Source organism: Watersipora subatra, chromosome 2 (genome assembly GCF_963576615.1).
Source record: "Watersipora subatra chromosome 2, tzWatSuba1.1, whole genome shotgun sequence".
Lineage (NCBI taxonomy): Eukaryota > Metazoa > Bryozoa > Gymnolaemata > Cheilostomatida > Watersiporidae > Watersipora > Watersipora subatra.
Genome location: NC_088709.1, coordinates 16266157 through 16281257, shown reverse-complemented (window position 1 = coordinate 16281257; position 15101 = coordinate 16266157). Strand labels below are relative to the sequence as shown.

At 35.8% G+C, this 15101-nt stretch overlaps 1 protein-coding gene across 4 annotated transcripts in view; it reads right to left on the bottom strand.

Moving 5' to 3' along the window:
* LOC137386945 (zinc transporter foi-like) overlaps positions 1–15101 on the bottom strand; it is a 48767-nt gene that overhangs the window by 15931 nt on the left and 17735 nt on the right. For 3 of the 4 annotated variants that reach the window (XM_068073185.1, XM_068073184.1, XM_068073187.1), the window contains 5 exons: positions 8829–8981; positions 6924–7128; positions 6657–6668; positions 5082–5251; positions 3076–3246 (listed from right to left, as the gene is read on the bottom strand). In XM_068073185.1, coding sequence (XP_067929286.1) covers positions 3076–3246; positions 5082–5251; positions 6657–6668; positions 6924–7128; positions 8829–8981 — 711 coding nt within the window. The remainder of the gene's footprint in view (positions 1–3075; positions 3247–5081; positions 5252–6656; positions 6669–6923; positions 7129–8828; positions 8982–15101) is intronic. The other variant, XM_068073186.1, reaches the window with a different exon arrangement.

The window sequence follows — 15101 nt, the reverse complement described above, 5'->3', positions numbered from 1 at the left end:
TATGCTATAGACTTGGAAGCTGTGAGCGGGTTGTCACAAGCAGGCCTAGTTGTCACGACACCAGCCTTGATGAAGTAATCCATTCAGACCGCTGATAATTATGAGAAAGAAAGCTTTACTTGATGAAACGACCTTGGTATTAATGGAGGCTATCCTAAAACCAACCTGATTTGGGACTAAGCGCTAGCAACTCACAAAAACTCAAAATTTTTTGCAGCGTTAACCTGTGGTTAAAAGACCAGACCAAGAACAGAACCAGCCTCGGTCAGTGCAGTACTAATACGCGGGTAAGATTGAAGCTATGGAGGTGAAGGTTTTTGGGAAATTAGACCAGGTTACCGCTGTGATTAGCAAAGTTTGGGTTTTTTGTCTACGAGAGGTAAGCATGTTCAATAAAACAGACTAGAATAGTGTCATTTGGAGTGAGTAGCGTAAAAGATAGAAGACTGTATGACAATGTGAGAAATGATTGCGCACTTAAAAAACAAAACCATAAAAAATCATTGAGAATGGATTAAGTCAGCCATAAACGAGGACAGAGACCAATAGAGTCAGTTATTGAGAATTAAGAGTGAATGGGGCATGTGTTTAGTAGGTTGGAAAACTCCCAGAGGAAAGTTTGAACTTGAGTTGGTGTCAATTTATGGCGCATCGAGTTCAGTTCCGTTCAATTACTAATTAAAAATCCTGAAATGTACTGAAAACCGGGTCGTGTTTTAAAACCAGCATAACCTCTGGCTTTAATTCAACTAATAAAAACACCACGTCAAGCGCATGTCTGAAACGAATGTCGAAACATCATATATGTTGCATAAAAAACCTACCGATGTTAACAAGAACCTTGGTGTGATTTGGTGTGGAAATTTTGCTGTGATATTTGAATGTTATTTATATGACTATTTTATTCTGTGTGTATTATTGTACGCACATTAATTTTATTCTAGCGATATTGCACTTTGTCTGTAGTTCATCAATTCACACTTTTTCACCAATTTCACCGACTTTATCAATATCTTCAATTTCCAATGTTCACCAATTCACACAAGACACACTTATTTACAGCTATTTAATGTATCGACATCATAAAACACGCCGACTCAGAGTTCCCTTCAGTACCACTGCAGCTAAAGATGTTACGACACCTTGGTAAAATATCTTACAACATCCCAATAGTTTCAGATATGGCGATATTCTGATGTTTGCAAAGATGAAGGTAGGTAAATTAAAGATACAAAAAAATCATTTTGTCCCACTTGTTTCAAAGGTAACAACTGTAGCATGAGCACTTGTGATAGAATGGACATTCTACCGCAATCTGACTAGAGTATTGAAATCATTACTATATTTTTCTGTAAACTGATAAATCATGAGGTAAACTGTAAGATTATCAGGTTGTGTACTAGATGGCTTCATAGATTGATATGATTAGCTTTCTGCAGTTGACTCCACCGACCAGCTATGACCAGCTATACCCGTCTATTCGAATTAGGGGACTCCACACATAATAGAGATAATCATCTGTCCCTATCACTCACTCATATTGCTTTACACTATTCAAAGTGTCTTTACCCGCAATTCAAGGTAAGATACTGTTTCAAACATATGCATTACAGATATTGTATATCTTACTGTTTTTTCTAGTTTTTATAGCTGTATATAAAACCCGCCCAGGTTTAATTTTATCAAGTGCAGTGATGATCATCAGATGACCAATATTATACTCTTAGTTTTACTGACGGAATCATACGACAAATCCAATTATCAAAAACGTCGTTCAAAATAAAAAGGTCCAGTTAATTATAAACTATATCAAATGGAATCTGAACTCGCATAAAGCACAACGTAATACATTTCACAACTCCAAGATACTTGATGTTGTTACCAACTACTCTACTGACATGATATTATTTGATTGCCTCCTGCTCATCTTTTAAAATTTTAATACCCATATTTGGTGGTCATGTGACCCAATATACATTATGCTGCCTTATTTGAAACACCCAAAGCCCGCCAGCACAAGTTGTAAACTAGTAATCAGTAAGCTCTATCAACAAGGGGTTGTCTAAGGAAGGAAAAAGGTAATTTTATGTTTTCATTATTCAACTTTTATTATATTCATGTGCTTCGTTGTAGTATTATTTGTATTTTACATAGATTGTCATAATTCATTACCTGCTGAGTATGCAAAATTTATATTGCATATCAATTTATTATCACTTATGCTCCATCTTACAGCTGTTTTCACTACAGGTTTCACCGTGTTCCACTAATATATTCTACTACTAAATACGTATTCATATATAGATGAGCCGGAACATGGTCAGAACTATTCAAAACATTTCATTAGACAACCCGCACGTACACCCGTCTAGAGGTATAAAAGCTCTACAATACCATTTATTTAAATAATATTTATTTATTTACAATACAACATTTGTAAATGTATTGTATATAACTATAATACATTTAAATATACAATACCATTTATTTACTCATATTATAATTATATATAGTTAGTCAATTTCCAGAACAAGTTAATAGCCTCAGGATACTCTTAACAGATGCATAATCTTAATATATAATTCATATATAAATATAAAATAAATAATATAGTATACATTATTTAGTGTCTCTAGATTAACAAACTTCAGGAAACTAGAATATTTCACATCATGATTTTTACTGTATTTGGCCACTTCGCTATAAGTGCATGCTGAGACACAGATCAGCATTTGATATAAGCTGATATACAACTACATGTACGTACAAACATTTTTCAGATGAATACACACTTTTACACACCCTGCTGACATACTCCAACTGCTTCTATGTTATTTTTAAAAAAATTAAAAACCGGACAATCAATTGAAACTGAGAAAAGCAATATGTAGAAATAAAAGGGCATTTTGTTATTCATAAACAGCACAGAATTTTCACTTGTAAACAGAGAAGCTTTATTATTGCCTTGTAAGGCTATGTCGGCTTTGTTGAGCTAGTAAGACATCAAAATACACAGCTTGAACACTTGAATTGGTAATACAACTAGTAAGCAGCAAGAAGATAACTAAACCTTACCCTTCGGTTTGCCTGGAGTTTCTTCCTATCACGCTTGATGCTTGTGATGATGCCGAGCAGCCTTTCAGCGTTGAAGAAGACATAGATGCCGAGCAGAGCTATGGTAGCCCTCCAAACGTGGTACCTCGATGATCGGAGGTCTGTCTCTGCTTCTTCGTGTTCACTCAGCGCCTAGAAGCAAACAACTAAATGCTACATGAAATAAACTTATTTGAGATGATGCTGATCGAACCACGCCAACAGAAATAGCTATTTATTTATTTAGCTGTCATTCTTAAAGCACAGGTATGTTTTTTTAAGAAAACAATAATTGCTAGTAAAGCCTCTAATACAAGAAATTTATCTACTATGTTTAAAGATCAACTTGCACAAAAATTTAATATATTTTATCAGAAAGTATCGGTATTTTTCAGCCACTTGCGATTGTTTTTGACATTTTAGGAGATCTGATCACCAGGATGTTTTAAGATCGGCAAAACGGTTAACACGCTCAGAGCAAGAAAAAATGCAAATATGACATCTCTTCTGATTTTTCTTTTGAGCGTTTTAACTGCGATCATGTTTTGTCGATTTTAATTTTAAAACATCCTGGCAATCAGATCACCTCAAACATCAAAAAACAATCGCAAATAATAGAAAAATACCGATACTTTCTGATGAAATCTACAGAAATTCTGTGCAAGTTCGTCTTTAAGATGCAATTGTTGACAAGAAGCTGTAAAAACCCTGTGACATATTTTATATAGTTATTATATTCGTACCATGAATGTTTTGCGGAGACATCTATATGATTTGAATAAGACAGACTGTACATTATTTGTTAGCAATTTGCTAACAAATAATGTATCAGTCAAGTGCTGCACTACAAAACTCACATCTCCAAAGTGTATAATATAAAATCAGTTTAAACCTGTTGATTGGGCATGTTTTCTCAAGAAATCCAATGAGAAGACAACCGCACCCCTTCAGATGAGTGCGAGTATCAATGCGCTTCCAAGACTAAGACATTTGGCTTGTCAGCCAATAAAAAAAGTTGTTCTATGGAAAAACTTTTACATATACAATTCATGCCTTTTAACTAAAACGACTGAAAGACCCGTATTAGATTAATATATTATCACTGTATTATTTTATATTGTATTATCTTCATATATTATCATTTTACACTGCTTAAGAAATCTCGGCAACCAAATATTTCAATCAACTTTTAATGACAGGAAAAGGCTTGATGTAAAAAGTATAAAAATATTTACATTAATAATACGAGTTTTTTTTAAGAATAGGCTGTTCTACAGCTTGCCCTTGACACTCAATCTGTTTTGGCAGGGATTGCGGGTTACTTCTGAATGTTGACTAACCGTAAGAATGAAATTTATCGACAGGTGACAACACCAAGTCACAAGACCGATTCGTTGAAATGCCATATAGCTGAACAAGTACACAGGAAAAGACAAAAACAAATCAGTCAGGAGATCAAAGGGGGACAAACGTCAGGCATGTCGAATACTACTATTTACTCATCGACACAGTACAATATGCATGAGTCGCAAGGAGAAAGTCTCTCGGGGAAACAAGCAAAAAGAGACTCTTTAGAAGTTCACTGAAAAGTCAACAGGGTACACCAAGAGATTTAGCAACTGATTAATTGCAATCAATGCCAAACGGTTTTGTATTCATAGAAACATCAAAAGGCCATATGATATCCACAGAGTTGAGCGCAGCGCAGTATTATGACCGTATATATTACAACAGGTGCAATATTTTAATACAAGCTTGACATAACCGGTTGTAGGCCTTACATTTTTACAGGTGAAGAGAATTCGTCTCCACCTAAATATCAAGGAGCATGTGTACAGTAGTACACTGCTCCTCAATATTTTTACAGACTGTTACAGTATGCTTATTAGGCCTATGTACCGTGCCTGTATTGAAGTTGTTCTCTCTTTAAGAGAAGCTACTACAGGAATTTGTGAATGAGTTTGAACAATGCTAGTACACAAACTTACATGTGGTAGGAGGTGAAGAAGGGCGTCTCCAACCAGCGTGCCAACTGCCAAGGCTACCAAGAACTGAATGGCTTGTTGATAGAATGACTTTTTAATCAAAGGGATGAAAGATATAATGGCCAGTCCGCACAAGCTGATCACAAGTACGGCTGCTACTGCACCTACCCATGCTGAAAACATCATTATATTATGAAAATAAGGCTATTATATTTAAACTGCGAACGATGACATTCTTTATTTTGAACTAATATAAAACTAATTTTCAGTGTCTATATCACTGAAATAGACTGAAAACCATCTAAAAACAAATGCGTCTATAAACGGGCACAAACTTCTAGAGCGATACAAGAGAAGACAACTAACTCTAGCCTGCAACAACAGACTGCTAGTTGATTTCCTGTGCCTCATGATTACTTGCACACAACACAATACGCGGAAAGAAAGAAGAGAAAGAATCTAGACCAACTAACACACAGATACAATTCACATGAAAACACTCAGCGGTGCGCAAACACACCATCAAGTCAGATTCCAATAAATCTTTTGACCAATTGACCAATGTTTCGTAACTTTTATTACTCCAACTACCTTACTGTCAATTTATCTTGCTTGCAGAACGATATCACTTCATTTGGCCTCTAAACCTTTTCATAGCTGTCACTAAACTAAGAATGACATAACTAATGCTAGATTTCCTGACTTGCGGAATCCTTCAAAGTTTTATTTTTAACGGTTACTGTTTTTCAAAAGTTCTAATTTCAGAAAGAGCAACTTCAAGCAAAGGGCGCTTGAATTAATATTAACAAGGCATTGACTACTTCTATAACAAATTGGAACTAAAACCACCCTAATAGTAAACCTCCAGTTTCTACAAACGTAATGAATTATAATCGAGCGAAAGAAGACAACTCAGCTAATGTTGAAATGTGATGAATAGATCTTCAGAGTTGCTTAAAGATGAACTTATTGCAAAGTATCAGTATTTTTCTATCTTTTGCCATTATTTTGGATTTTTGAGGCAATCTTTCAGCTAGGACGTTTCAAGATTGAAATCGACATAACTTGATTGCGGTTAAAAGACGCAAAAGAAAAATACATGCGAAATGACGTTACTAGTTGCTATCGTTGCTATAGTTAATATCGGCTATTGTGTTCAAGTTACAGCGTTAAACGCCTTTATTCTGTTGTCTCTTTGAAACTATAGATGTCATAAATGCACTTTTGCTTGATCTGAGTGCTTTCACCACAATTACGTTTTGTCGATTTTACTCTTAAAACATCCTGGCGGTCAGCTCACCTCAAACATAAAAATAATTGAAAATGATAGAAAAACACCGATACTTTCTAATAAAATATGCTAAAATTTTCCGTAAATTGGTCTTTAAAGGACTGTGGATAAAAGTGGTGTTTAAAACTTGCAAATAATAAATGAACAATCAAATAAATAGATAGCCCTAAACGAGGCAGCACAAGAAAAGGAGAAAGCTAGACACATGGCAGAGGATCACATAGGGCTATATGTAAACAGTCAGCATAGCTACAAATAATGATTTGACACCAATCCAGCATTCTTACCCATCTTGTTGGCTGAAGGGAGAGAAAGCATATGCCTAGATGATCACAGGGGCTGGACAGAGTAGAGACAAAAAACAAACAGCTGTATCTACAGCAGCGATTATATAATCAATAATAACAGGTCAGTAAATGCCTATGCTCTGATTAAAGATATAACCCCAGCATGGCAGCAGTAAATGCTGTCTCATCTTTTGATACACTCATCTCGATGTATGTTCTGAAATGCTGTAGTTTTTCTACATAGTGACCAGTTAATAAGCCTCCTACCTAGATACGGTTTGGTATTTGTAGCGCTGACCGGATGATTGGTTGGCTTCTCAACAAGAAAGGTGTGAGGATGGTAGATGCAGGGTGTCATAGTCAGCTGGAAGAGCAAAGAGGGACAGAGAGATTCAAACACCTCCTGAGTCAGTTTGCCATCCATACCATTCATATAGCCTCTGCGTTCAAGAACGACACTCCCCGGCAAGCACTACAACACCGAGAGATTAATGTTATGGTACTGGTACAAATAGTTGCACTTCTTGCCCCGAGCTTTTCATCCCAATCACAAAGAATAGTGGTTGGCTGAATGCCACATTTACCACGGCAGATAAAGTGCGGGTGGTAATGGCAGCATCCCTCAAAATATTTACCTCGATAGATAACATGTTCAGAATAAGCCAAGAAGGCAAACAAAAGTGGTGCTGAAACCTCGTGTCAGCACTTGTTATTTCCTATGAAACGCCTGACAGCTCTTCCATAGATTTTATATTTAGAGCGAGTACACGAGACCCCTCTCCATCTCTCCCTTTGCCAATACCTACTTCCTCCACCCCTACCCTGGCCAGTTGTCTCGCAACCTTTAAGCAACAATAACAAAATGTGAAAACGTGATACTTGTTATGAGAAAATGCATGGGAAAAAGTGCAAAGTTAATGATCATCTTCTCCATAAGCAAACAGACATAAGAAATAATGAGATAATGATGAATAGATGACGTGATGGTTGCTGGGAGTTTGTTGTATTTGGCACAGAGACATCTACACCCCCTGCGCTGTAGTCTATGCCTTCACATTTTATTTGCACCGAGTGGTCTGGTCATAGATGAACAATGTAACAGATTATTTCTAGCATTAGGGCATATACACTGCATGTCTAAACGCCATTCACAGGGGTATATATTTATATATACTAAATTATATATGTATATAATATATATATTATATACATTATATATATAATATACATAAATTATATATATATAATATATGTAATAATATATATATATATATTCATTGGCGTCAAAATTATATTTAGGAAAAAATTCATTTAAAAGGTCGAATTTCCATACTTGTGTTGATTTCCAAGCAGTAAAAGACACTTTAAAGAACATGAAATCATTACCAATCAATTAAGTCATGACATGCAATGACTACCACTAATTTGGCACATCCAATTCACATCAAACTTTAATATACCGTAAAACCTCTAATTGAACGCCATGACGCTCTATTTTTTAACCCTTCTCCCATAGTGACAGTCAAATATAGATGGTGTTCAAATAGAGGTGGCGTTCGGTTGGAGGTTTTATGGTATTAAGCAAAGATTTAAGCAAAGCATGTTGAAATTGTACAAGAATCGAGGATAAATGGAAGTAACAATGAGAGCCGTGTCGCTGAGATATAATTTTGAGCACTAATTTTCAATGGCACTACAAGGTAAAGATTTTCTGCAAGTTTGATAAAATAACATTTTCCCTATGTAAAACGTTGCTGATCTTTGTGGGTTCTGCTCACAGCCGCACTGTTGAACCCGCAATTCAATTTTATATGGTTTTTAACACTTTTAGTAGAAAGCGGTCTTAGCCCAGAAATAATTAGGTAGTTTCACTAAGCGAATGTATGTATTATTATATCAAGTTACATACCATGATAATTCTCAAACTAAGCGTTTTTGACAAGCCACTATCATTTTTACCTTGTTGCCAGAGAGAGTTCAAAATAGGCTCAGTTTTATTTGAAAAGATATGCAGTTTACACATTCTGTTGGTACCAAAGTTTCAAGTACACAACCTTGGGCATCTACTCCTCCGCCACTCAAATTGTATTTTAAAACTTTGCGCCTATATAAAAACCTATGCCCCTTCAGATGTGTGATACATTTAGGCGATCGAGTCCTAGAGGTACCTACCTCATGGAGCATCTCTTCAGGATAATGAGAACAGATCTCCTGACCACTGTACTTCAGGTTGTCTTGTACACCAGCCACACCAGCCATGTGTATCTCTCTTGTACTTCTGTGCTTGTGGCTCGTCTTTATGTTATCATCCTCATCCTCTCCACCCTGTCAAAGCAAAAACTGAGTGATACACTAAAAACCTTCTGGAAAAAATATAGAGAGACAATTTTAATGTGAAAGTTGTCTTTGATGTTGAATACAGGTGAGAAGAGCCATCTGTGGACCTCAGACATGTACCTATAGGAAGTACATACATGTAGGTACATACATGTAGGTACATTGACAATCAGTTACTGGGTCTGCTGAGCAACAGTCAGCTCTCCCTTGAGATTTATCTGAATATCTTTTACTGAGTTCATACAGCTAGTAGTGAGTCCACTTATAACATACAGCTAGTAGTGAGTCCACTTATAACATACAGCTAGTAGTGAGTCTACTTATAACATACAGCTAGTAGTGAGTCCACTTATAACATACAACTAGTAGTGAGTCCACTTATAACATACAGCTAGCAGTGAGTCTACTACTTATAACATACAGCTAGTAGTGAGTCCACTTATAACATACAGCTAGTAGTGAGTCCACTTATAACATACAACTAGTAGTGAGTCCACTTATAACATACAGCTAGTAGTGAGTCCACTTATAACATACAGCTAGTAGTGAGTCTACTTATAACATACAGCTAGTAGTGAATTCATTGATGCAGATCTGCAAGACATAAAATAAGCACTTGTCTAAAAAGGTGCAAAAAACAATATTTTATTCATAACAATATTTTAAGATTTATAATAATGCGACTTTTTGTGTTTTTGAAAAATGTGCAATAATTCAACTTCTACGGAGCCTGTTCCCTGTATCATGTAATCTCTGCAAGCACTGTGTACCCTTGCAACCAATCTGCATAATTTTTTTTTTATTGTCCTGAACAAACACCATCTTTCAAAATGAAGACACATTTGACGACCACTATTTCCACTAGCATTGCTATTACTATCTTCCTCTACTTGGTCTGCTTTTAAAAATATGGACCGTAGTCTTTCTCAAAATAAAGTTTGACTAAATAAGATATGACAACTACATATGGTTGTTCAAGAACCTTTGAAATACTATGAAAACTGCCACTGTGACTTTGACTGTACCAGTTACCTGACAATACAGATTCTGCCCGTTTATTTCGTTAGTCAGCTCAGCGCTGAAAATATTTGTTGACAGGATTACTATGGAGTAGCTAGAAGTAATTTGACACACATACTGAGGGCACAGTATGAATAGCTGCTCATTATTGTAAACTAAAACCAAGCATGCTTTTTCGTGAATGAAAGGAGCCATGAAATAGATCACACGCAGTAGTTGTTAACGTGATAGCATCAGTAAAGCTCACTTTTTTAAATTCCAACTATGCAATGTGTTCTGTCAACAAAAACATCTAGTATGAGGCGTCTAAACAAAAGGCGTCCAAACAAAAGTCTAGTATTGCAAAATAAAATAGCCACATGTTGCAGGTTAGCCATATTCGTGGTGTTTATTAAAATAGCCTCGCACTCTGATCTTTCCAGGCAGCAAATACATAACTGTTCAGCAAAGTTTGTATCTATTCCCAATATATTTTAAATTAAAAAAAATGCATTATTTTGTTGTAGAGGCCTAAAACAGAAGTTTGTAGTATTACAGAAAGTAAGGGCAGTTTGCAAAATTTGCAGACATGTAACGGATGTCTAACTGTATTCGGTTCATGAAACATGCATCATATGATTGTTCCCACATTATGATTGTTATTATATTATGATTGTTATCATAATATGATTGTTACCACATTATGATTGTTATTATATAATGATTGTTATCATACTATGATTGTTACCGTATTATGATTGTTACCGTATTATGATTGTTACAGCATTATGATTGTTATTATATTATGATTGTTATCGTATTATTATAAATGTTATTGTATTATTGATATCGTGTTATTGTGTTATCTTATTGTAGTTATCACATTATTCTTGCCGTATTGTCATTGAAGTATTATTATTGTTACCGTATTGTTGTTATCATTTTACTGTTACCATCTCACTATCATTATCAAACTATTATTGCTATTGCATTGTTATAGGAATATAGACGAATATCAACATGGCTACACGGAAAAGTTTTGACATTCTTTCTCAAATCTTTTTGGTCTTTTTTGTAGTAGTTTGGCTCGTTTGATAGAAACAGCTCTCTTTTTTTACAACCAGCAAGAGTCTGACCTCGCATTTCATTTTGAGCTCCATACAAGATACAAACTCTATTAGTTTTACTATAAACACAACTAGGTATTATTAGTCTAACTGAGATGATTAGCTATTCTAAACTAGTCAATAACTGAAAAATGTTTGCTAAAAATTGATCAGCTGTTAAATTCTGAATAATCTGTAATGTCGGCCGAATAAGAACATACTGAAAAATCTGCTGTTACATCATTATAGTTACATCAATAACTATTAAATTGTTCATCGTTTGTGTACGTATCAAAGTCCGTTTTCCTGCAATTAAACTCGTCTAATTTTCAAACGATTGTTTAGCTATGATGACCAAGCAGAGCAGCAGATCAGAGTCAGTATCTATGATGATATATACATATTTTAACATTTATTTTGTAACACATTAACTACCAGTAGAAGCAATAGATGCATTTGCGTGGGTAATCTATCTTGGCAGTATAACAGATCAGCTACAATATCGAATGTTGGCTGTGATTGAACTATACATCGCCCAGCATATCTGTTATAGAAATTCGTTGCGATGGTCGACTTGCCATCTTAGAAATCACACTAATTCACAATAGCATATCCATTGTATCAAATATTATGCGGCTGAAGGCTGGTTCACACCATTTCATCATATGTCATCGTTGTTTTCTCGGTGATCGCTCATCGATTATGAGCACTGAAACCGAAGGCATCGTCGACGCAATGCAAATACTTCATACAAGATTGCAGCTCTCAAACTTTGCTGATAGTTCCTTGAGCATTCTCGACAGCCTGTGCAATGTGTACCTATTCGGCAATGGTGATTGGCCATCATGGCCTGCTCAATCCATATTTTTATGGCAGTTGCTGCTGGACTAGTATTTCATCGTTTCCGTGACTGCATTGTAAAATGAGAAGGCTATACAACGGGCTGCTCGCTGAGGTAAACGCATATAGGTTTGTGATGGTGTGAACATTGTTATCGCAGACAATTGCCGAAGTATTGAGTGATTAATACCGACATACGATGATATAGGGTGAACCAGCCTTAAGCTGTCACAGGTTTGGTTCAAACTTTGAGGAGATGCATAGAGATAGTGGCCACCAGAGCAGGATATTTACCGTAAAACCTGTATTTGAATGCCATCTTTGTTTGACCGCCACCTCTTTTTGAGTGCCACTATGGGAAAAGAATTGAAAAATGGAGCGCCACCCTTTAATTGACTGCCACCTTTATTTGAACGCCAAGTCTATTTGACTGCAACTATTTGACATTCTTGATCGTTACGAACACATGATAGAAAGTGATCAGTAGAAAAGTGTCCACAAAACCGAACTAATAATGACTCAACTACATCAATAACATTTAATTTGCTCGTTGTTTCTTTTGATATCGATGTTCGTTTTCCAGCTCCAAGTCTTTATGGATTTTCGTCAAACTTCGAATGCAACACCATAGGAATAATGAGTAACTGTATCAGACTAGTAGTAGTTCCCTTTTTAACGCGGTCTTGATACTTTGATGTATGTGAAAAAAGTTTTGCGAATTTACGATGGAATCTGCGCCACCACGTATTTTCAGGCTAAAAATTTAAGGCTATTTCTCGCACGAAAGTGTATACATGTATTCTAAAGTGCATCACGTAAAAAGTTTTGCCTGTTAACAAAATCGTTTGGATGCTAAATTCAACTAGCTTAGTTGTGCAAAAGAGGAGTGAAGGTCAGAAGACACTGCAGAAGATATCGAACAACCAGAAGAATATGAAATGTTTCCAACAGAAGCGACAATTGGAACGGAAAATAGAGTGCCCAAATAATGGTTGTACGATATTCTGTACAAGCTATGATGTAATTCGAGAGGCGAGGGCATATTCATCTTAAGAGGATATGTTATATTTATCCCAAGAAGATCAGGTATAACACTCGATAGAAATAACACACTCCATATTTTTCCTGAAATGAATATCTCTCGAGACGTGACTGATGATATGGACGACGTGTCTTATTTTGGATAAATGCTCAGCGCTACCCAAAACAATCATACTTAGGTTCTGTAATCGGTATCCCGACCGAAACATTCCTAAATTCTGAATTGCATCAATCGAGACTGGATTGAAAGACCTTCCAAGAAAGAGCGGAATTTCGATTGCAAACTGAGGCTCGGAGGAAACTAGGAATCAGCGACCAGGAAATACGTTACGATAGCTCAACAACTATCAACTGTTTACATTTCGCCATAAATCTTCTTAACATCTGTGACGTTGGCTTAAGGTTTCCGGATATTTGTATTATTGTCAATATTGCTGATGGTTTGTAATTATATATCAGCCTCGCCTCTCTAAGGATGTTCATGAATCACAGTAACCACACTATAGCACTCCACACCATTACAAAAAAGGTCAATCGATTGAATGCAACACATGACAAGCTGTACATGATATTCATTGTCCCAGGTTCTGTGTTCAACTCGTGAGATAAAAACAAATAAATACTAAGCTACATGTTGAAAGAATAAGCATGATGTTGAAGAAGTCATATGGGACTGTACAACCGCTGCCACAAATATACATGCCCTCACAACCTTTTACTTTCACAGTATAAGATGATTGACATGATCAAGTATGAAACAATCGTTACATGAATAAGTAAAAAGCGGGATTGTGTTATGCATATTTAAGGACATTTTTCTGGGAAAACTATGTCTTACTAGGTTTCGTTCAGTTTTATAACTTCTTTACTACATGTTTAATCCTTGAATAAATCAATTCGCCAACATTGTACACTTTTGATATTAATCAATTGATATTAATAATCACAACAGGAAATCATGTTACGAAAAACTGAGACATCAAAATGTCATATCAAAAGAACGTCAGATCAAATGTTATCTGTGATGAAAGATAAGAAAACATGCGTTTGAGCTATTTATGTCAGTCAGTGTTGTGTTGCTCCCTGTTAACCGCAGTAACTGTTAACCGCTGTAACTGCCCGTAAGCTTATCAATAGCTCACTAAATAAACAAACAAAATGCTTTCATCAGTATTTTGCCCTCTTCATGCAACAACTACATTCCGGTTAATAAAGAGGCTATTGTTATAATTTCTTAAGCGAAACTTTCCAAGTATTCAATGAAACTTGTTTATTCCGGCGAGGCCAGCTAGTCGGATAAAGCAAACAATTACAAACAATTGTGACACGATGAACCAACAGGAACTTGTAGCGGACACCTAGAAATCAAAGCAAAGAATAATCAAATTCTGGTCTATATTATTAAAACGACATGTGGTAGTAGCCCAAAAGTCACTCAATTTGCGGGAAATTCAGATATGAAGTATAAGGCCAATATCCAGCTGTCAACTTTTCAGAGTCAAGCTACGAGTGTTAGATAAACCACGGTGTGATAACATCGGGGAAGTGATTTGGCCCACTAAATAATAAATAGTCAGTGGAATTATGTAATTTCACTGGCCAAATCCTCTCGATCTTGTCTAAAGAATGCCAGGGAAAAATTATGCTCTGGCAGCTAACTCATAATCTAGATGACCTACTCACAGTTTGAACAATCCTGCTCTGCTCAACATGAAAACTACATGTATGTACCAGAAAACTTTTCCAATAACTACTTTTTATATCTATAGTTTTGGACAGCGATTGAAAACTTTTCACTCGAACAAAAATCCACCTGCTTTTTTATTTAAACAATCTGCAAAGTTGTGCAAATATTAAAAAACACGATCCCAACTTGCCTATTTTTCCAGCTTTTCATGATTCGTCATAGAGGGTTGTGTTATCAAAAATACCTTTCCCAAGTTCAAATTTGCCCGTCGTACTGTCTACTAAAGTCATTCATTGTTTAACTATAAAAGCTGAAGTCACTTATTCTAAAAGTGAATGTTGAAGCCACCTACTCAATGGCTAACCCTTACAATTACTGAATCTGATGGCGCCTCGGAAGAAAAACCTAAAAGCTTGTACAACATTTTATATTCTG